Here is a 22,571-nt window from a genome sequence, read left to right on the forward strand (position 1 = left end):
GAATGTTCCTTGGAAGGACTGATGCTAAAACTGAAGCTCCAGTATTTTGGCCACCTCATGCAAAGTGTTGACTCACTGGAAAAGACCCTGATGCTGGGAGGGATTGGGGGCAGGAGGAGAAAGGGACGACAGAGGATGAGATGGCTGGATGGCATCACCGACTCGATGGACATGAGTTTGGTGAACTCCGGGAGTTGGTGATGGACAGGGAGGCCTGGCGTGCTGCGATTCATGGGGTCACAAAAAGTCGGACACGACTGAGTGACTGAACTGAACTGAACTGAAGGTCAAAACTGCAGTTAAGTTAGGTATGAAATCTAGGTTTGGTACCATGGGTTTTTAGCACATGTGAGGCCATTTTGAATCTGTGGACCATGTTTAGCAGTGTGTGTGTGTTTGTGTGTGTGTGCGCGCGTGCACTCATGCACGCAGTGGGTCATGTCAGACTCTTAACAATCCCATGAACTGTAGCCTGCCAACCTCCTATGTACATGAAATTTTCCAGGCAAGAACACTGCAGGGGGTTGCCATTTTCTTCTCTAGGGGATCTTACTGACCCAGGGATCAAATCACATCTTTTGCGTTTCCTATACTGGTTGGCAGATTCTTTAGCATTGTGCCACCTGGAAAGTACCATGCAGCTATTTTCCTTAAAATGAATTCAATTTCTTGTTGTGAAGATATCTCTCTAATGTATATTTAAGAATGAAAGGATTTCATTAGGAATGGAATGAGGTTGATGAGAATGAAAGAAAGAATGAAAACTATTTGACAGCATTGTTCTAAGCATTTCACATATTAACTCAGTCAGAGCTTACTGCATCCCTATGACGTAGGGCCTATTATTAAGTTTTGCTAACAAGGAAACCAAGTCAGAGAATATAAACACCTTTTCTGAACATAGTAAGAAGTGATATTAAGATTCAAATCATGGCATTCTGTATCTAGAATCTGTACCGTTGAACATATGTGCCCTGCTTCTTATGCATATTTGTAAGTGACTGGGTAATTTTAGTAGACAGTTTGAAAGTGTTCACACCAGGGAGGGAACAAAAGTTGCCTTTCTTGGCAGAGTATAGATGGAAAGGGGAAAAATCTGTAGCAAATGGCAAAATATATTTAATGTAATTTATTGAGTTTTACTATTTCATGTAATAGAAACACAAATATGATTAAGAAGAAGGGATTTAAAAAAAAAGAAGGAATAGGAACAAATGAAAATGATGATAAATTTGAGAGCTTTTTGGCTCAAGTTGTTACATTAACTGAATCTGAACTAAAGTTATTTATTTAAATATTTAACTATTTTTAAATTCTAAGAAGTACTATTAGTTTAAAAAATGAGAGAAATGCATAAATCAGTTTGATCTTGTCAATTAAATAAATAAAAAGTAATAATAATGTTAGCCTATTTTCAATTTATCAAAATGAAATATTTTAAACATTCCCGAATCATTACCTGGGTAAGTAATGTAATTCTTGGTAGCACTTTCTCAACGTGAATAAACTGATAGTCTTGACCTTTAAGTCAGCCACCCTGTGCTGGTTTGGCTGTGTTCATGCCAAGACTCTCTACAGCTTGCTATTTTAGAATTTACCTTGACTTCATGTTTCCCTTTCAGCAATAACCTAGAGAAAGAAGGGGAGTCAAACTGAACTGCAAAACTTTGGAAATAAAGTGCCAAGAGGAGAAGGAGGGCGACAGAGGATGAGATGGCTGGATGGCATCACTGACTCAACAAACGTGAGTTTGAACAAACTTAGGGAGATAGTGATGGACAGGGAGGCCTGGCGTGCTGCAGTCCATGGGGTCGCAGAGGTTGGACGCGCCTGAGCAACTGAACAGCAAGGCATGGCCCTCTTGTCCTACGTGTGCTTACACCCTGACTTGCTGATAGCATATGAAATAGTTCTAGGTCAGCGTCTACAACTTCGAAGCTAATCCACGCAGGTATATAAACTTAAAATTTCAGATATTGCTGGGGCTGCAAAGTTGGGCCCTTACAAGCTGTCTATCTCTGAAAGTGAACAGCATGAGGTGCGAAATATAAACATTTATCGAGTGACATGACATTTGCCCCATGAAAATTTGAGACTGATCTAAAGGTCAAGTCTACTCCAAGTTGAGAAACTGCGTTCATTTCCCAAGAATCACATTACTAACTCTGGTAATGATATGGGGTTGTTTAAAATACTTCATTTCAATACGTTGAAAGGGCTTCCCTGATAGCTCAACTGGTAAAGAATCCCCTGTAATGTGGGAGACCTGGGTTCAATCCCTGGGTTGGGAAGATCCCCTGGAGAAGGGAACGGCTACCCACTCCAGTATTCTGGCCTGGAGAATTCCATGGACTATACAGAGAGTCAGACACAACTGAGCGACTTTCACCATAATAAGCTGAAAATAAGCTGACATCATAAACCTGATAAGTTGTAGAGTAAGTGGTTTCAATCAACATTTAGTAAATATTTATTAAGCATTTATTATGTCCTGGTGACACGATGGTGAACAAGACAGACAAGGCCCAAACCTCATGGAGCTTCTGTTCCACTGGGGCAGATACACAATAAACAAGAAAGTGCAATAAGTGTAGGCATTTATCATTGTTAGGTAGAAACAGCAATAAAACGAAGAGCTAGAGGAGGCCACTTCAGATAGCATGATTAGAGGATACCTTCCTGCGGAGATAAAATATTTATCAGTGAGAATTTCATTCAGTGAGAATGACAGGTCGTGGGAAAAGCTGAGTAAATTATTTCAGGCAGAGAGGACGATAAAGCACAAGGGTAATGGAGACAGAAAGTTTAGAAGGTTTGAGGATTAACAGAAGGCAGAGTTTTCTGACACAATTAGGGGGATGAAGGAATAAGTGGGCATACTGTACAGGATCTTATAGAATTTTATTCGAAGATGACAAAAGTAACCTATTGTGAAATATTCCTCTTGTCAACATTGGGAGTACCTTGATATGGTTTACATGTCAATAAAAAATAATGGTGCAAGTAAAACAAACTTAGTATGATAAATTGGGAGATCAGCTTGGGTGGGGGACCTGGGGGGAAAAATGAGTCAAGGATGACACTTAAGTTCCTGGCTTTCATAAGTTCAAGAAATAGTGGATGAAACTAGAAGGTAAATTTGATCGACCAGGAAGAAATGATAGCCTATTGGCCCAGAGTGGTGTTGGTGGAATAGGAGGAAAGTGGAGACATTCCCTGTTTATTGGGTTGCTCTCCCTCTGTGTGACCTATAGCAGCCATCCCCAGGGGTGGGTTTCGTGGAAGACAATCTTTCCATTTGGGGGTGGGGGTGGTGGTGTGATGTATGTGCTGGTGTTGGGGGTGGTTTCAGGATGATTCAAGCACATTACACTTATTGTGCACTTTATTTCTATTATTATTACATTGTGATGGATGATGAAATAATTATACAGCTCACCACAGCACAGAACCAGTGGGAGCCCTGAGCTGGTTTTCTTGAGCTCAGGTGCTTATGTGAGCTATGGGGAGCGGTTGTAAACACAGAGGAAGTGCAGCTTGTTCATCTGCCATTCACTTCCTGCTGTGTGTACTGGTCTGTGGCCTGCGGACTGTGGATCCCTGACCTATAGGATAATCCTGGTGTATCAGTAACGAGTAAAGCTTCTCAAAATTCTCATTTCAAAAACATGGCTTATTTAACATAAGGAAATAGTGAACTGAGAACAGGATCAACAGTAGAGACCAGCTCAGCAATTCTTAGTTTCACAGCTGCATCAGCATGCATCTACAGTAGAACTTTTCCTTCTCTTTATTTTGTATCTGACTCTCATCAAAGCAGACAAAGCCTCACGTGCTTATTTTCATTCTAACATTCTAACTTATAAATGGAGGCTTTTTGTTGGTTATCAGATCTATACTCACTGGCAGTTTGACCACAGAAAAGTCACTTATCCTTTCTAAGCCCCATTTTTCTTATCTGTAAAATGGGAGTAATACTATCTGGGAGATTACTATCATATTGACACAATATGTGAATGTACTGTGCAAATAATGATGAGCTATTCAAATAGAAAACATAATTGTTATTTTTCTATCCTCACCAGCTCACATGACATCAAATTCAAGATAACTTCCTTCTATTTCTATATCTTAACTAAGTAAACCTACAATATTCCTACTCCTGGAAAATGACACTGGAATGTGCTCGAGTGGATTTTTTCCATGGTTGGAATTGTGTCCGTGGTCACATAACCACATCTCTCCTTATCCCTATTCACCTCATGAGCAAGGGCACACACTTTCAATAGTTGACAGTGAGAGAATCTCAGAATGTAAAATTATTCTGGTGAAGAAGTTCTCAGAACGTGGTCCAAGGAGCCAGGGGATTCATGAGACTCCTTCATGGGCTGACAGGTTATTCCTTTTTCAAGTATTAAGTCTGTATATCTTCACATACTGCAACCGAAACAACGTATCATAATGAATGGAGTACAGGAATGGAAAATATAGCATTCATCAATTAAGCCAGGCATTAGAGTTTGCAAAACTGTAAAACAATGTTCTAATTTTTTTTATGCTATATTTTAAAGTGCCACTTTCGTTTTATTATTATTAAATGAGTAAGTCAATTGTTATTTTTTTTTTTTTTTTTACTTTTATCCTAATGGAGTAAACACTGCCAGATATAATCCATATAAAGCTCTTTGGAGTCCTCATAATCTTTAAGAATGTAAAAGGATGCCAAGAACAAAAAATCTGTGAAATATTGGCAGAGTGCAATCAACCAGCCTAGGCAGCATTATTAAGCAACCCTGTGATCTTTCCCAGATAAGCTCTCATCAATTGAGTTTTCATGCACAGAAAGCTACTCCTGCCTTCTGTAAAGGTGTAAAATCTTCTGCCTTTCTTCTTGCTTACTTTCCTCCCTTCCTTTCTTTCATTAATTTTATGGAGAGGATGAATGAGTGGGCTAACTGACAAAAATCTTGAGATACAAAATAATAGTCCACAGAGTCCATACAGAGCATGGACTCTAGTGAAAAAGGCATTCAATCAAATGATGATCGTGAACTGTGAGCACAGAACATAAGCTCACAGAAGAGAGAGTTTTGACATCTGCCTAGGAGATCAGAAGGAGAAGAGCAGAGGATGGCACTTGGAGCATCACAAGACCTGAACAAATAATTCAGCTCCCTTTTTGCTCTTGTGGCTCAGCCTCTTATTTTAAATAGAAGTGGCCCACTGTAGCCACCAAGGTGGTACTTTACTCCTCCTTCTCTTCAGGAGAGAATGTGTCACAGGCGTGCAGTTTGCTGACAGACTCCGGTTGCAGTGACTTCAGGAGCCACCTCAGTTTTCCAGTCCAGGACAATGGCTAAGTGCACCATGAATTGATCATTGGCCTGGGCATTTTTCCCGAGACAAGCTCCTGCATGGGTGTCATCGCACAAGAGTTCCCTGTTGGACTGGCTGTAACCATCCAGAGTGGTATTCCCGAGTCTCTTTCTCTCAGATGGATCCTCCTTCATTCTTACAGAGGTCAGAACTACACTGGAGTCTGAGACTTTCCCTTCCTATTCCTCTTCCCTTTCTAAGTTCTCTTTCGCAGGCATTCAGTTCAGTTCAGTTCAGTCACTCAGTCGTGTCTGACGCTTTGCAACCCCATAAACTGCAGCATACCAGGCCTCCCTGTCCATCACCAACTCCCAGAGTTCACTCAGACTCACATCCATTGAGTCGGTGATGCACCAGCCATCTCATCCTCTGTCATCCCTTTGTCCTCCTGCCCCCAATCCCTCCCAGCATCAGGGTCTTTTCCAATAAGTCAACTCTTCACATCAGGTGGCCAAAGTATTGGAGTTTCAGCTTCAGCATCAGTCCTTCCAAAGAACACCCAGGGCTGATCTTTTTAGAATGGACTGGTTGGATCTCCTTGCAGTCCAAGGGACTCTCAAGAGTCTTCTCCAACACCACAGTTCAAAAGCATCAATTCTTCAGCGCTCAACTTTCTTCACAGTCCAACTCTCACATCCATACATGACCCCTGGAAAAACCATAGCCTTGACTAGAGGGACCTTTGTTGGCAATGTCTCTGCTTTTGAATATGCTATCTAGGTTGGTCATAACTTTCCTTCCAAGGAGTAAGCGTCTTTTAATTTCATGGCTGCAACCACCATCTACAGTGATTTTGGAGTCCCCTGCCAAAAAGTCTGACACTGTTTCTACTGTTTCCCCATCTGATTGCCATGAAGCGATGGGACCAGATGCCATGATCTTCGTTTTCTGAATGTTGAGCTTTAAGCCAACTTTTCCGCTCTCCTCTTTCACTTTCATCAAGAGGCTTTGGAGTTCCTCTTCACTTTCTGCCATAAGAGTGATGTCATCTGCATATCTGAGGTGATTGATATTTCTCTTGGCAATCTTGATTCCAGCTTGTGCTTCTTCCAGTCCAGCATTTCTCATGATGTACTCTGCATGTAAGTTAAAAAAGCAGGGTGACAATATACAGCCTTGATGTACTCCTTTTCCTATTTGGAACCAGTCTGTTGTTCCATGTCCAGTTCTAACTGCTGCTTCCTGACCTGCATACAGGTTTCTCAAGAGGCAGGTCAGGTGGTGTGGTATTTCCATCTCTTTCAGTATTTTCCACAGTTTCTTGTGATCCACACAGTCAAAGGCTTTGGCATAGTCAATAAAGCAGAAATAGATGTTTTCTGGAACTCCATTGCTTTTTCAATGATCCAGTGGATGTTGGCAATTTGATCTCTGGTTCCTCTGCCTTTTCTAAAACCAGCTTGAACATCTGGAAGTTCCCAGGCTTTACACCCTAGTAAATTATCTGAACCTCAGTTCTGTCTCTAGTGAAACTGAAATCATATAATATCTTGCTCACACAATTGTGTAATAATTAAATGAGATGAGATATGTGAATTACCTTGATAAAATGTAAAGTCCTAAATGGGCTTCCCTGGTGACTCAGAGAGTAAACAACCTGCCTGCAATGGCGGAGACCCGGTTCGATTCCTGGACTGGGAAGATCCCCTGGAGAAGGAAATGGCAACCCACTCCAGTATTCTTGCCTGGAAAATCCCATGGATACAGAGGAGCCTGGCAGGCTACAGTCCATGGGGTCTCAATGAATCAGACATGACTCAGTGAGAAACACACTAAAGTGGTGAATAAATGAATTTATTATGGTTGCTACTCTGACTACCAATGCCAGATATGTAGGATGCCAAATGGTATTCTACATTGAATGTCAAATTTTTTCTCTATTTTTTTGATCCTTCCTTGTTTCAATATGCATTCCTGAACAGTGACTTTCAAACTTATTCTCAAGGAATACAGGAATCAAGATGCTCTTTGCCAAATACATGAAATATAGCTATATTTATGTCCATGATACTATTCATTCATTCAAAAAATATGTGAGTACTGTGTGCCAGAATTATTGAGGGTGCTAGGATTATAGCAGAGAAACAGGATTTGGAGTCTACTGTCTAATAAAGATGGTTTTCTAGTAGTAATATACACAGTAATCGATGTAGTCAGTTATCTGCAGGATCTGTATTAACTCATTCAGTCTTCTCAAAGCTAGATGACGTAGTCATAGGTCTACACTAATTACGCACAAGTTATAGATGAGAAAACTAAGGCACAAAAAGAAGTCAGATAACTTCCTCAAGATCAAAATATTAAAAGTTGGTGAACAGCAGAACCATGCTTCAAACTTAGGCAGTGTGATACAAGTTCTTGTTCACCTCTAAGCCATCTCTGAGAATCTACGTGATTCTCAAGCTGCAGCTATCCGAGGATCCTTTGAAAGGGTTAAAACATAAGATAGTGGGGAACTGATTCAGTAGCTAAGGCTGGGAGTCAAGAATCTACATTTCTAGCAAATTCCAAAGAGATGCATATGCACCTGGTCATTTTCATCCAGCTGTTAGAGAATTACTGCCAAGTAATGCTGTGCTGTGCCTAGTCGCTCAGCCACGTCCCGCTCTCTGCAACCCCATGGACTGTAGCCTGCCAAGCTCCTCTGTCCATGGGATTCTCCAGGCCAGAATACCGGAGCAGATTGTCATGCCTTCCTCCAGGGGATCGTCCCAACCCAGGGATCCAACCCGTTTCCTGCATTACAGGTGGATTCTTTACCATCTGAGTCACCAGGGAGGTCTAATAAGCAATGCCACTTCTTTATAAACTTAGTTAAAATGATCTGAGCCTAGTACCAAACTGTGGTTTGCACATAAATTGACTTTTACTTCATATCATTTGAAATATACTAAATTTTCAGGAATGCAACTTTTAGATAAGTCAATAGGACTTTGCTGGGAATTTGACCAAGAGTTTTCCAGCATGACATCTGATAAGGCAACTGTGCCATTCATTCAAGATACTGTCATCTTTGGATCATTTCTCAATAGTAAAATACATCCACTAGACTAAGGGGTATTTGAGTTATCAACTCATTGAAATAATTTCTATTCTTAGAAAAAAGGTACCCGTCAATTTTACAGTTCTACATAGAGACATAAAATGCAAGTATCTGAATATCTCATTCTATTCTCCAGTACATTAATACATGAGTATTTTAGGTAATGAAATACAGGTGTTTCTATTAAATGTTATCTAAAATCTTTTCCTCAATATTTACACCTTTTCCCCTTACTTTCTGCGGTCATATCAGAGATTTTTTTCCTGTTTTCATTTTAATTTTTTAAAATATCTTTTTGTCTTTTGTATTATCGTTACTTTTCAAGTAAGCTTATATATGAATTTCATTTCAAATTACCAAAATATAAAATAGAAAATATTTTCTCTATAAAATATGTTATAAAAATAAAACTTTGCATCTGATCAATTTGAGAATCACTAGTTTTTCTCCCTGCTAACGGAGAGAGGACTAGTTTGAGAATTATTAGATTAGTGGAAATAAACTAAATTGAAAGTCAAAGTACCTGAGGTTTATTCTTAAATCTTAGTAACTGGCAATGCGACTGTTATTATTATCTCTGGATCTCCATTTCCAAATAGCAAAACAAATCCATTAGGTTAAGAAGTCTTCGAGATTCTTTCCTATTTATTCATTGACTAGAGATGTGTTTTCAACTTTTTTCACAATTGTTTATGCTACTTTGATTACATGATCAAAGAAATTTTCAACTTGATTATTCAATTCATAATTGATGATCTAACATAAGTTTTAGTATTTCAACAAACAATGGCACATTTTCTCAGAGATTAGGAATGCTACATTTCTCTGTCAGCATGTTATCTCTGAACAGTAAATGGGCTAGTTTAATTCATGCCATCAGCTCTTCATCCTCAGTAAAGGGCAATAAAACCTAGAAGGGTGTTAGCTCCACCCATGCCTGTGCAGTTTGTGACTATATTAGAGAGCATTTTCATTTCTGAGCTTTCGGGGGCAACGCCTTCTGCCTAATTGAAATAGGCTTTCAGGCCTAGAAATCAAGATAAGGTTATTAAGTGAATTTATTTTAACACCTCAGGGCACTTCCTTAGTTTTTTCAAGCCATTATCTAGGGAGACAAAGGTGAATAATCTGGACTTGCTTCCTTCAATCAGGTGGAAAAGGTGGGCATACAAATATTTATTTGAAACCAGTGTAATGAGGGCAAAATGAACGTGCCCTAGCAGGAACACAGGAAAGTCTGTCTTCATCACATGTTCTTGATGATGCTCGAAGCCTGACGCCTAGAACACTCTGTGCAGGAAAGGAGCCCCAACTTCCAACAGACAGGAAAGACAGCGGCTCTCACAGAAAAGGGTGATAATTAAACTGCACAAGGAAGCATCTGGAAATCGTACTACTTAATAATTACCAGCGATCAGACTGGCACTCTGAAACCTGATCACCAGATCGACTATCTCCCACCAGCTACCTTCCTCATCCAGGGCAAGTTACTTCCTCTCTCTGGGCCTGCAGCTTTTCAGTTGTAAAACAAGAGCCTCAGTGCCTGTACGCGTTTGCGGGCGCGCGGGCGCGCAACTAAATCCTATAAAATTAGCAGGAGGGCAAAAAACAAAACACTAATACACAAAAACTGCAAGTTTGCACTACAACTGAATTCTCCTGTAGACAACAGGCCAAGAACATGAACAGGAAACCGACAAAATCAAGCAAAAAAAAAAAAAAAGGCAGAGAAAGTTTTCGGAAAAGGAAGGAAGAGCAGTTTTCAAACAGCTGGGGGGTGGGTGGGAGTGTGCTGGTGGTCGCCTGTAAAGTAGTTCTGAGGGGAAAAAGTTCACTGAGTGAGGACTAAGTGGGGACGACGAGCAAGTAAGGAAAGCTGCCCTAGTCAGACCGCGCGCTGCGGACCTTTTTCCAGCCTGCATGCCGCCAGCCCCTCACCGCCGCCTCCGCACCCGGCTCCCGCTTCTCTCCGACCTTCGGTCTCCCCTCGCCCGCCAGCCTGACTCTGTACGCCGCCCCCCTTTTTTTTCTTTTTTATTCTCAGTCTCCCTCCCTCCGTTACCCCTCCAGGAGCGAAGGAGCGCGTCCGGGGCGCCCCTCGAGGGGCGGTGGCTCTCCCGCCCGTGGAGAGCTGTCCTCGGGCGACCGAAGCCAGAGCCGGCGCCCCCGGGTGACCCGCGCGCCCCGAGCCCCCCCCCCCCGAGGGGCGGAGCGACTCCCTGCGCGACCCCGAGCCCCGCCCCCCCCCGAGGGGCGGAGCGACTCCCTGCGCGCCCCGAGCCCCCCCCCCCCGAGGGGCGGAGCGACTCCCTGCGCGCCCCGAGCCCCCCCCCCCCGAGGGGCGGAGCGACTCCCTGCGCGCCCCGAGCCCCCCCCCCCCCGAGGGGCGGAGCGACTCCCTGCGCGACCCCGAGCCCCGCCCGAGCCCGCACCCCCGCCGGGCCGCGTTTCCGGCCCCTCCGCCGACTTTAGGGCGCGCGCGGCCGCGGAGGCTGCAGTCCCGCCCGGCGCGCCGCGGCTCTCGCCCGCCCGCGCTTCCTCCCGGCTCTGCCGGCATGGGTCCCCGGCTCGGCTCGTGGCTCGCCGCGCTCCTGCTGCTCGTCTGTGGCGCTGGCTCCGTGCGCGGGGACACGCCTGCCAACTGCACCTACCCCGACCTGCTGGGCACCTGGGTCTTCCAGGTGGGCCCCAGCGGCTCCCAGCGCGATGTCAACTGCTCGGTGATGGGTAAGCCGCTGGCGCCCGGGCACGCGCTTCCTCCCCGGGTCTGCCCGGGGCTCCTGCCCTTCGACCCCTGTGCCCTTGTCCCCGCAGCGAACCCCCCGCCCCTGCTCCCGTTGGCGGGTGGCCGGGATGTCGTGGCTGGACTTGGGGTCCCTCCGGGCGCCCCCTCCCGCTCCAGGGCGGCGATGTCAGAGTGGAGAGGCTGAGCGCTTCTAACTTCACGTGGTCTTGATTGTTTCCTGGGCCCTCAACACTTTCTGCAATAACTTTTTTTTCTCCCTTGAGTTTTGTTTCTTCTTGTTTTTTGTTTGTTTGTTTGTTTGTTTGGAAGAGAGTTGAGACCGAGCAAATCTTATCTCCCGATCCAATGCTCGGTATTTCGTTGTGCCAGTGAAAAATGAGCTTAAAGACTCTTGAGAATATAGCTGCTAACTTTTTCTCCTTTTGTTTGATTGTGAAAGAGCCTTTATGCCCAGCGGTTTTGATTTGGACTTGTGTTGATGCTGTTAGTCTGAGAAAGCTTCTGGTATGGTTCCCCTCCACAGTTTCATGTATTGGAGGATGGGTTCATGTACTGCAGGGCAGGTAGTGTATAACTGTTTTTTTTAATAGCTCTTTAGCCAGTAATTTGAAATGCAGGGAGCCAAGCACAATGTGTAGGTCACGGAAGGCTCTCAGTATCTAGTATCTGAGCAAACTCAGGGAGTTGGTGAAGGACAGGGAAGCCTGGCTTGCTGCAGTCCATGGGGTCACAAAGAGTCAGACACGACTGAGCCTCTGGACAACATTTGAGCACACTAGAACATTTCCTATGCTCTCAGATAACACTGCTATCCTGAGGACACAATTTAGTCAAGGAGAGGAAAAACACAGTCTTGGGTCAGGAGAGGCCCTCTAGTTCAGTACAGGCCCTTACCACACTGGCTTCTGCAGAATGAGCAGAGCTCCTGGCCACAATTTCCTTGTTAACAGAACAAAGATTGCTAGTTCATTTGTCACTGAGCAGACTTACTCAGCTGTCCAACTCCAAGTGACGATGTGGCACTTCATAATATGGGGCATTATAATCTTTTTCTCTTTTAAAAGTTGAACTTGGAGGTCCAAAGCAGAAGGGAGATCAGGGTTTGCATTGTTCTGTCGCGTGGAATCTCCTGTGTGCGCCCAGTCACTCAGTCCTGTCCAGCTCTTTGCAGCCCCCATGGACTGTGGCCCGTCAGACTCCTCTGTCCTTGGAATTTTCCAGGCAAGAATACTGGATTGGGTTGCCATTCGTATTCCAGGGGATCTTCCCCACCAGGGATCAAACCCGGTTCTCTTGTGTCTCCTGCCTCGGCTTTTACCACTGGTGCCACCTGAGAAGCCCTTGGAATCTCCTATTTCAGAGCGTTAATAGGAAACATGGAAAATTTGTGCACAGTGTGGAAACTTCCAGAGTAGACACGCAGAATCCTTTTCAGGCAGCCTCTGCCCATATACCATACTTTGACCTTAATCTAATCTTTAAAAACAAATCTGAGTCCCTATTTTCTGAAGGTTAAAAGTTTAGTTCCTATCAGTATAAATTAGCTTTGTAGGATAAAAACCTTGAGTGTGCTGAAGACTGGAAGGATTGAGATTCTGAGATTCTGAGCTTTGTAGCCATTTAGGAGAAAGATACCCCATTTCTTCTTTGACTGATAGCAGATGTTTTTTATGTTTTTATATTTCCACTTTTTGACTACCATTTTGTCTTCTCCCCATTTCTGTCTGTCATTTTCAACATTCCCTATTTCTCCTTTTCTTCAGGGAAAAATTTTTTCAGTGTTTGGATCATCTGGGAAGGTAGTGGGGGTCTCTACCTGATGGGTTACTTAATATATCTTTTGAACCCTCACTTTACAGGCTTGCCTGAGACCCCTCTGGGATTATTCAGAAAGAGGCCACAACACACTCTGATATCTTCATAAGCCAGATCCTCTGGTATTCAGCAGCAGGAAAGGAAAACTGCTTAAAAATAACGGAACTTATAGATGAGACTACCTCCCATCGAAGTCCAAATAACTTTCCTTTGTTGTGTATTTTCTTTTCTTTAGGACCACCAGAAAAAAAAGTAGTAGTGCACCTCAAGAAGTTGGATACAGCATATGATGACTTAGGCAATTCCGGCCATTTCACCATCATTTACAATCAAGGCTTTGAGATTGTGTTGAATGACTACAAGTGGTTCGCCTTTTTTAAGGTACGTTTTGTTGGAATATGCATTCATTATTTCTAATGATTTGATATCTGAAGAGTCTTCTAATGAGGAGACCCTCAGTATTTTAACTTTAGATTAGGAAGATAACCAGAATTGTACCAGTTTTTCCAAGAGAAATTAGATGATGTAATTTTGCCACTTTATTTAAGATTATGACTTTGGTTTAAAAAAAAAAACACACCGAATCTATATTTGCATGTGTGCAAACCATCTGTATTTAAATTTACATTTTGGTAAGTATGACTAAATAATCTATTTTCTTTATTAATACACCTTTATTTCTAATTGTTGCTTTAGTTGGCTTCATAGTGAATCCATAGGAAAGACAGGAATTTTATAAACTTTTCTTGAGGTTATTATACTGTCTCTCATCATTGTTTGTTAGCTCTGAGAAACTGACCTGAATGACTCATTGAAATAATGTCATGTACTAAATATATTAATGTGAATAACTTATTTGACTAAGCTCAGACAAAGAGATGGAGAGCCTTGGGGTTACCCCTTGGGCTAAAGTAAAAGGTAGCCCCACCAGCCCAGCTGGTTTTCTTCTCTCACCGGGGAAGAACTGATGTCCATTCCAGTGGTCTTACACACTGCTGCTAATTGCAGACACACTCTAGGGTAAAAACAGTTGGGCACAAACTGCAATCCATCCCAGATATCCTTCCTGTTTGCAGAATATTAAATGGTTTAAGTTGAACCCACAAGCCGGAGACTAGCTATTTCTTATTATAAATAAAGGTTATAAAATAGAGAATCTTTCAAGGGATAGTATCAGTAGCCTTTAAAACATATGGTAAGAGTTAACCAATTAAATGATAAGAGTTAACCAATTACAGGATTTTGTGGGAACATGAGGGAATGAGTCTGTTAAAGATGAGGAAAGACTAAGAACCAGCAAAAGACGAGTTTCTGAATTTATTGTGATTCCTCATGTGGGTTGTGATGTAATCTGAGTCAGATTTCTTAGAATCATAATGCCCAATAGTTTTTTTTTTTGTTTTTAACTATGAGGACCCCTTCTTAATATGAAAAAAGAAAAGAGAGACAGGAAAAATTGTCTCCTCTCACCTGGATTGGCTGTCTGCTTTTCAGCTGGTGGGAACCAGTCCATCTGTGCTGGCCACTGGCAGGCCAGCGGTCTGCTTTATTAGTTGAAGCCCATGCTTGACCATTTATTAAATATTTTTTATTATCACCCCTAGATACTATCACCCTATAGATACTATGTATTTTTAAAAATTGTGAAGAGTATCTGTATGAGCTTTTAAAGTGGTAGTGTGTAATGTGATTCCATCTGAATATAATTCTTGATCTTAGGCCTAGGGCTCTGTAGACCTCTTACAGGTACTCTGTTACAGTCCTTTGAAAGTTCTTTGCTTTTAGGTTGGGAGTCAGTGCCTGTGGACTTGATGCTCAATGAAAGAGAGATTCGAATCAATTCTTACCATGTACCCTCTTGCCCCTCCTTTCCCCTTTTCTCCCTTTTTCTTCTGTGGATACAAAACAGGTAATTGATACTTGTTTAAAACATGCAAGTGAAGTAGAATTCAATTGAGAAATAGGTTGCCTGAATTATTTAAGTACAAGATAGGGTGTAGTATATAAATAGATGAATAAATAGTTTTACCCATTTAGCTTGGAAGACTTTTCATTCTTCACTTTGGTAGACTTGGAGAAACGGGCGGTGGAGCCTCTGATAACACTGTCAATGACCTGAGATGTAATCAGAAATAGGCAAGGGCCATTTCCCTCCATTAATATTTTCCTGTCGGTTTGTCTGCTCTCAGCTTGAGTAGCAGTCTGGAGGTGGTGGGGACAGAGGGGATGTCTACCAGCCATACTGACCCTTGAACAATAACAGGTTTGAGCTTCATGGGTCCACTTACACTGAGATATTTTTTTTTTATAGTAAATACTGCAGCACTGCACGATCAGAGGTGAGTTGAATCTGCAGATGAGAATCCAAGGTTGGCTGATACCTTAGATGTGGAACCCTGATTGTGGAGGGCTGACTGTTAATTATTGGTGGATTTTCAGCTACTTGCAGGATTGGTGCCCCAAACCCTGTGTTGTTCGTTTGTTCAAGGGTCAACTCTATTTCTCTTTAAATCAAAGGTATAAGCAGATTTCACACTTTTCTGTAGCCTCAGAACATTATTTTCAGGTAAATACAGGCTTTTTAAAGCCAAATAAGGTTATAAGTGTTCTCAACCATAAATGGTTGTATAGTCTGTTGTAGGGTAGAACCCTACCTGATCATGTGCTTCTGAATGGCATTCTCTCATTAGGAATAAAAATAACAAGAGTGATCTCCTGCTACTGATTTCCGTATGTTTTTTAAAGTGTCCATTTGACCAGAACCATTATCAGGACTGTGTTTCCTTTTCCTGCTGAAAAATCAGACACTCTAGTCTGTGGTTAGGTCATGTGATAAGTGTCATAATTTCAGTAAGCAGAGCAGAACAAGATATATGGTTTTAAAATTTCTCTCAACATAATCGGGTAGTTCAGAGAAACATGCTTTCCAGAGTGATAAAATGGCATGTTCTCTTAGCAACTCCAACTAGAAAAGTAATGGAGAGCAGCAAAGCTTAACAAATTTAGGAAAAATGATAAAATGGAGTTGACTTTACATAATAGGACAAATACTTTTGGGGGAACACTTTTTAACATAGAAGTCTTGCTGGAAGGCTTTATCCGAAGCCTTACGGAATTTTGTGCAGTGGTGCTGGGGAAATCATGCTGGGTGTGTGACCCAACAAAGTGCACCTATTTACGCAGAGGCATGTGAGATTTTTTTTTTTTTCCTACCGATTTTAGAAGTAACTTTTAAATGAAAATTATTTTTTTTAAAAATAATTATCAAAATATAAGCAGTATTTTATTATTCAGCTATCATGTATAAGCTAACTGCTATTGCAGAAACATTTGACGAACGTTTGTCATTCATAGCCTCCGTTGTCAGTCTGCGAATCAGCTGGATTTCAGGTCTCTCCTCTGACTGATAACAGACTCTGCCACTTGTTTGCTCTTGCTCTGTTTCAGATAGGCTTTCATGAAATTGTTTCTTAGGGTTGTTCCTGCTCGAGTTTGTTGAGCAGCCGATGCGGGCAAGGTATCCTGTTAGGTGTCTACTCCTCATCCCCAAGCTCAGCCTGCAGTTCAGAACAGACAGCTTCCACACCATTCTCCCTACATTCCAACTTTGGAGCCATGTGGTACCGCTTTTATTGCCAGGAACGTGCTGTATTAAGTTACCCTTATTCAGGCCTCATCGGGAGAATAAGCAGAATTTTTCATGATTTGTTCTTTTTAGGCCTTTTTCCCTTGGTTTTAACTGCTTAAGAAATTGGCAGTGGAGTAGGATGATCTCAAACTAGACAGATTTCCTTCTCAAGACGGAAATCTTGACGCTGAAAGTTTACTCACTGTGTGAGTCAAGAAGGAAGCACTAGGTTTATATTTTTGAAAGACACTTTTTCCCACTTAACTTTCACCATAGATTCAGTTATCAGAACACTCGGGGTTGGGGGTTATAAACTCAAATGAATTTAGGGCTCACCCAGGCAGATACCTAAGCATCTGAAACAACTTTATGTAAAGCAGTAGGGAGTAATTTGATTTATGGCCTATGAAATGAAAACTTTCCTACAGACATTTGAATTCAGTTTTCCCTTAAAATAATGTGCTGGCCACAGACCAGTTTCTAAGACTATCCGCTTTTAATAGCATTGCCATTTGGTTGTAAGTCCAACACACCTGCAAATGAAAAGTACTTACAGATGAAAAACAACCACCTTCTTTTATGAAAACACACAATGTAACAACAATATAGAGGGTGTTTAATTATGACTGACTTTGTGATGGGTAGGTGAGTGGTTATTTTTTCTTCTTTATGCTTTTGTGTACCTTGTTCATTTTTTTACCATGAGCATGTGTAATGCTGCTTTCCACTGGCCTCTACCTGATTGCCAAGGAAGGAAGTGGTATGAAACAGACTCTGCTCCAAAGGATACCCTTCAGTTGAATAGGCTTTCTCACCTTTTGCTGTTTCCCCTTTTACTTTCTGAGACTGTAAAAGGAAGTAGTAGAGAATGAACTCAGTTTATATTTTGAAGATTAAACTACTCAAGGGCTGAAGAAAGTACATGGAAGAGAAGCTAGATTCATAATGGCTGAAAAACTTATTTGGTGATGGTTTAACAAAGTTCACTGATTTTTAATTGAATTTTTGTTTGGGACCTACTAGTCTTAGTAGAACTGTAAGCTAAAAACTCTACCGTGAGTATTTCTAAAGCAGCTTGGTACTCAAAACAAAGAAATCCATACCAGAGGATTTATTTGCCCATTTTGTGTGCTAGTGACTTGTAAGTTTCAGGCTTGTCACAACAGCCAGAAATCATGTGTTTTCTACAGCAAAGGATTTGGGAGTCTCATTGTGGTCTTTTCCATTCTGACTTCTGGGTTTATTTTTAAGATGTAACAATTCAACTTTCAGAGTATTATTGGGATAGAGTTACCTGCTTTAATATAGATTGAATACACCAAAATGAGGTGTTTGTCTTTCTATTACATAACTTGATGTTTACTTTTAAAAGTGTTTCGATTGAGGAAAAGAATCAGAAGACGCCTAGCCATTTGTTTTCTTTCATGATGATGCTTTATCTCAACTTAATGACTGAGTTTTCCATTGTAAACCTTTCATAGGATGTCACTGATCTTATCAGTCAGTTTTTCATGCAACTGGGAACTGTGGGGATGTATGATATTCCACATCTGAGGAACAAACTGGGTGAGCTCCATTGAAATACTTCTAACTTTCTTATTAAATGCAAGCTTCCCTCCTCCGTGGTGGGTTATGTAAGTTAATGTTCATTTCTTCATCAGGGAGGGGGAGTTGGAGAATAGATAGATCATGGTTTTCTTACAGATTTCTTGCTTGAGCCTGCTTATTTGCCGCTTCTTACCTGCCTGCAGTTTTTTCCCTTTAGTATGCTCTGTTTACACGCAAGCTTTCTCAAGCGTGATGCTCGTAAGTGGACATGAAACCGAAAAGGTAAAGACTCAGTGAAGGAGAGGATGGCCCAAATTCAGTTCACGTCCTTGAAGTAGCTGTGCTGCCTGAGATTCCTCATTCTTTTCCGAAAATGACTCAAGAGGGACCTGTGTGAGACCATGGCATTTTAGATGTGTCTTCCCAGTAGAAAAGGTGGCTCTTCCTAATGACAAATTAACATACCTGTCACTCATCCCTATGAGACACCACCTGTGTCTTTTTAAACTGGTTCCTTCTCAGAACAGACTATTGGCTACGGAGAAAAGGATCTTTTTTTTTTACTGTGTACGTTCTCCTCATACTTTCAGAATAGATGTTTAAATCACTGCTCTCCCTGGATCCATAAATTTCGGTAGGTAAAATTTTGATGGAAAAGTAGGCGGTGAGAGAGAAGAGCTGATGGGGACTTGCCCTCCCTTGCGTTTTATACAGCAGTCTTTCCCCTTTCCCTTCCTCTTTTACGTAGCTCCTAAGTAAGGAAATGAGATATGAAAAAGGGAACTGGGGCAAGTGTTGAAAGTACCATAGCCTTATCCTGTGTCATCGTTTTTCAAGCTGGTTAATGGGCCAGCAGTGGGCCACACATCTGCCAGGAAAAAATTGTTCCTAAGTTGTGTCACTTCATTTTGTAAAGCTCTGAAGGTTCCAGGCAGCCACTAATAAGAGATCAAAGTGAAAATTAGAGCTGGAACCCATAGGCTCGCTCTTCCGAATTTATTTCTGGTAGTTGAGTACGTGCAGACTGTGTGAAATTAGCTTCCTTTCAGAACTGCTCAGAATCTTTATTATGCTGTAGCTGAGGAGGGAGCTACAATAGAAAAACTTTTCAAAGTTTACCACGTTTTCCTCAGAAAAAATAAGGTATTCTCAGAATGCAGTTTATAAAATTCTGTCTTAAAGCTCTCGTTCTTTTCCTAACTGGGGAGATGCTTTTACCAGTAGAAAAGATAGGTCCTTTGTAAATGGGATAAGTAGCCTTGTACCTGGGAATATTGATCAAAGTAGCATTAAGCCTGACTTCCCTGGTGGCTCAGACGGTAAAGCGTCTGCCTACAATGCGGGAGACCAGGGTTCGATCCCTGGGGTGGGAAGATCCCCTGGAGAAGGCAGTGGCAACCCACTTCAGTACTCTTGCCTGGAAGATCCCATGGACGGAGGAGCCTGGTAGGCTACAGTCCATGGGGTCGCAAAGGGTCGGACACGACTGAGCTACTTCACTCGCTTGCATTAAGCTTACGTCTGGAATTTGTAAGATATACATGCTATTATGTCTAGGTTGCTAGATTAGGCTTCTTATCTATGTTTAAAAGCTGTGTCAGGCTTATTTGGTAGCATTTAATTTGAAATGCATCTGCATGTGCTTCTTGAGCATGTTGGCTGCACGCACAGTACATGTTGCTTAAGCATTCAGCTTTTGAGAACAGTGGCTTTTTTGTGAATGTCTTAAATAACATTAAAAAAAAAACACCAGCATTTAAAATACTCAGTACTGGTATTTTTTTTTTCCATGTAAATAAATGAATATGTTTAAGCATTTTTTAAGAGACAGTGTGATCCTTGTTGGCTTGTAACTCTAGTTTTCATTGTCTTTTAGTTATTAAATAGAGCGTCTGTTGAGCGGCTCTTTTAAAACCACAGCCAAAAACAGACTTTGGGGCTAAGAGGCAGAACAGCGCCCGCCAGTGGACCTGCCTCCCTCTAACAGCTCGCAGAGGCCTCTAGCAGCCACAGTCCCTCTGGAGTCTCTGAGGGCACGTAACACGCAGAGCAGTCCTGGTACCTACCTCCGAGGCAGCTGCCCTCCGAACGTTTCCTTGGAAAGCAGCCACCGCCCTTTTGGAATGTGAGCAACCAAAGACCAAGCAGGAAAAAGGAAAAAGTTCTGCAATTCTTAGGTGGCTTTATCCTTCAGCCTTTGAATGAGAAGAATCATATGCAACACCAGGGTTTTTTGTTGTTGTATTTTTTTCTCTTTTGAATGTTCTTCTGTTGAAGTGGTTTTTTTTTTTTTTTTCAAACTGCTTAGGACTTGAATTATTTGTTGTATTTTGTGCAGATTTTACTCACAGTTAAAATGGTCTTCCCCTGGGCCTTCTCTTTCTCTAATGACCTTGAGGAACCCCAACACGTGTTATAAGAAGAAAATCAAGCTTCAGAATATCTTGAGATGCACAGATGCATTATGGGAGGGAAGATGGTCCCAGGGAAGACATGCTTGGGGGAGGGAGCTTTCTGAGATAAGCTGAACTGCTGAAGGGTCTCTTTTTGCAGATCATAGATCTGCAGTGCCCCTGTCTAGAGATACATTTGGGGTGGAGAGGAGGGGGGGCCCTATATTTTTTTCCTTAGATGCCAGTCTTGTGCTAAGAGCTTAACATGCTTTACCTTACAAATAAATGTCCTGTGAAGTAGATATTACTAGCTTCAGTTTTCAGATAGGGAGAATTACTCTCATATAGTGCTTAAGCTCACACAGCTTCTGTTTGTTTGTTTTTTTTAATTTTGTTCTTTTTTAAAATTTCTTTGGCCATGCATGTGGCATCTTAGTTTCTCAACTGGGAATCAAACCCACATTCCCTGTACTGAAGTGTGGAGTCTTCATCACCAGACCACCAGGGAAGTCCCACACAGCTTCTAATTGTAAAATGATACGGGCTATTTGCCAAGTTTGTTTCAGAAAAAAATATTGGTACTTCAGGTCACATTTGGGTAGATTTTCTGGTGAATCCCAAATGTTAGTTCAATGCACTGAATTGCTCTTGTTAAAATTTTAGGAGAAGAACTGGCCTGAAGCTGAGATTTCCTTACCAAATGAGGCTACTCATTTTCTTTCCTAAGCCTGGGTCCCTTTATTCAAGACAAAAATTTACTTTCTCCTTCCTTTTATAGTTCTCCAAATTGAAGGAGAGTTTTATAAGCTTCGAATTAAGTACCCTTGTCAAGCTTACTTCTCTTAATTAAGTTATTGTTCAAAGCCATTGCTGCCTTTTAGTTGTTTCCTGCTACACAATGGACTAGTTTCCTCCTCAGTTGTTTAGAGCTGATTAAACATCAGCTTTGGCAAACCAGAAACGTGGGGCTCCACCCAATTCATATTTCCTAGGAGGACTTTTCTGCATCCCTTGAATTAGTCCTTGAGTGGAGAAATCTTTCTCTGCTGGTAGGCTGTCATCATTACTTTATTGGTTCAGATACTTATGTCGTTTGAGAGGCACTGGTCTGCTGTTCTGGAAAGGTGGCCTCTTATAAACACTAAGGAACAGTACATCCAGCTGCTGCCTGGATACTTCCTTCCATCCTGCTGATTCTGTGTCACTCAGGTTCTCGGTGCCGCATCTGTGCGGTTCCCCAGCTCTCTCCATCACTGGGAAGGACGCCATTCTGTTGGTTCCAGGTGTACCTGGCAGGGATTTCTGACCTGGTAGTACTCTGCTGTAAAAGGAATGACTTGAGCCTGTCTTCTTCCTCCAGACTGAAAGCCTGTCTTATCTTCAGATTTTAATGCATGTAGAACTTTCTCTGGGAACTTCGGAAGATTATCCACATGTCTCTAATCTTTTCAGAGACTTCAGAAGTAACACCAGCTTTCAAAAACTTAATTCTGTAGGGTCCTAGAAGCACAAATCAGGAATGGTGCTATGCTTATATTTTTGGTGTTCTGTTCTAAAAAATTTATCATGTTCCATGCCTCCAGTGTTCTGTAAGAGTTGTGTATTTTCAAACTGGATGTAAATACTGACAAAGCAACAAGTGTGTATATATTTAGCGAGGCACTTAAAATCACCCCTACCAAAGTAGTTTTTTCCCAAAGTGGTTTCTTTGAGTAACTTTGCATTTAATGTTTGTTTTGATTATAGAAGACTTGGGTACAAAATTGCAGGTATCTGTGTTAGAAGCACCCATAAGAGATTACTGCTTAGCATTCTCTGTTGTAATTGCCTGTGTGTCCTTCCCTCTGATTTTTAAACTCCTTGAGGGCAGTGATCAACTCTGTATTCCCGACCTTTTTATTTCCTATGTATAGCACACTATGTGATAAATAACAGACCTTCAATAAATATTTGTAAAAGAAAGAAGATTGAATAATACACCATTGTGTTGTTTTCCTGTTTCATTGTGTTTCTGACAGTATT

The 22,571-nt window shown here is 41.8% G+C and overlaps 1 protein-coding gene across 1 annotated transcript in view; it reads left to right on the forward strand.

Moving 5' to 3' along the window:
* Nucleotides 1-10,917: 10,917 nt before the first annotated feature.
* The window catches only part of CTSC (cathepsin C), a 41,995-nt gene continuing 30,341 nt past the window's right edge, over nucleotides 10,918-22,571 (forward strand). The window contains exons 1-2 of the mRNA XM_052661941.1: nucleotides 10,918-11,146; nucleotides 13,216-13,361. Of these exons, the coding sequence (XP_052517901.1) occupies nucleotides 10,975-11,146; nucleotides 13,216-13,361 (318 nt within the window). The 5' untranslated portion in view covers nucleotides 10,918-10,974. The remainder of the gene's footprint in view (nucleotides 11,147-13,215; nucleotides 13,362-22,571) is intronic.

Source organism: Budorcas taxicolor, chromosome 25 (assembly GCF_023091745.1).
Source record: "Budorcas taxicolor isolate Tak-1 chromosome 25, Takin1.1, whole genome shotgun sequence".
NCBI classification, from domain to species: Eukaryota; Metazoa; Chordata; class Mammalia; order Artiodactyla; family Bovidae; genus Budorcas; species Budorcas taxicolor.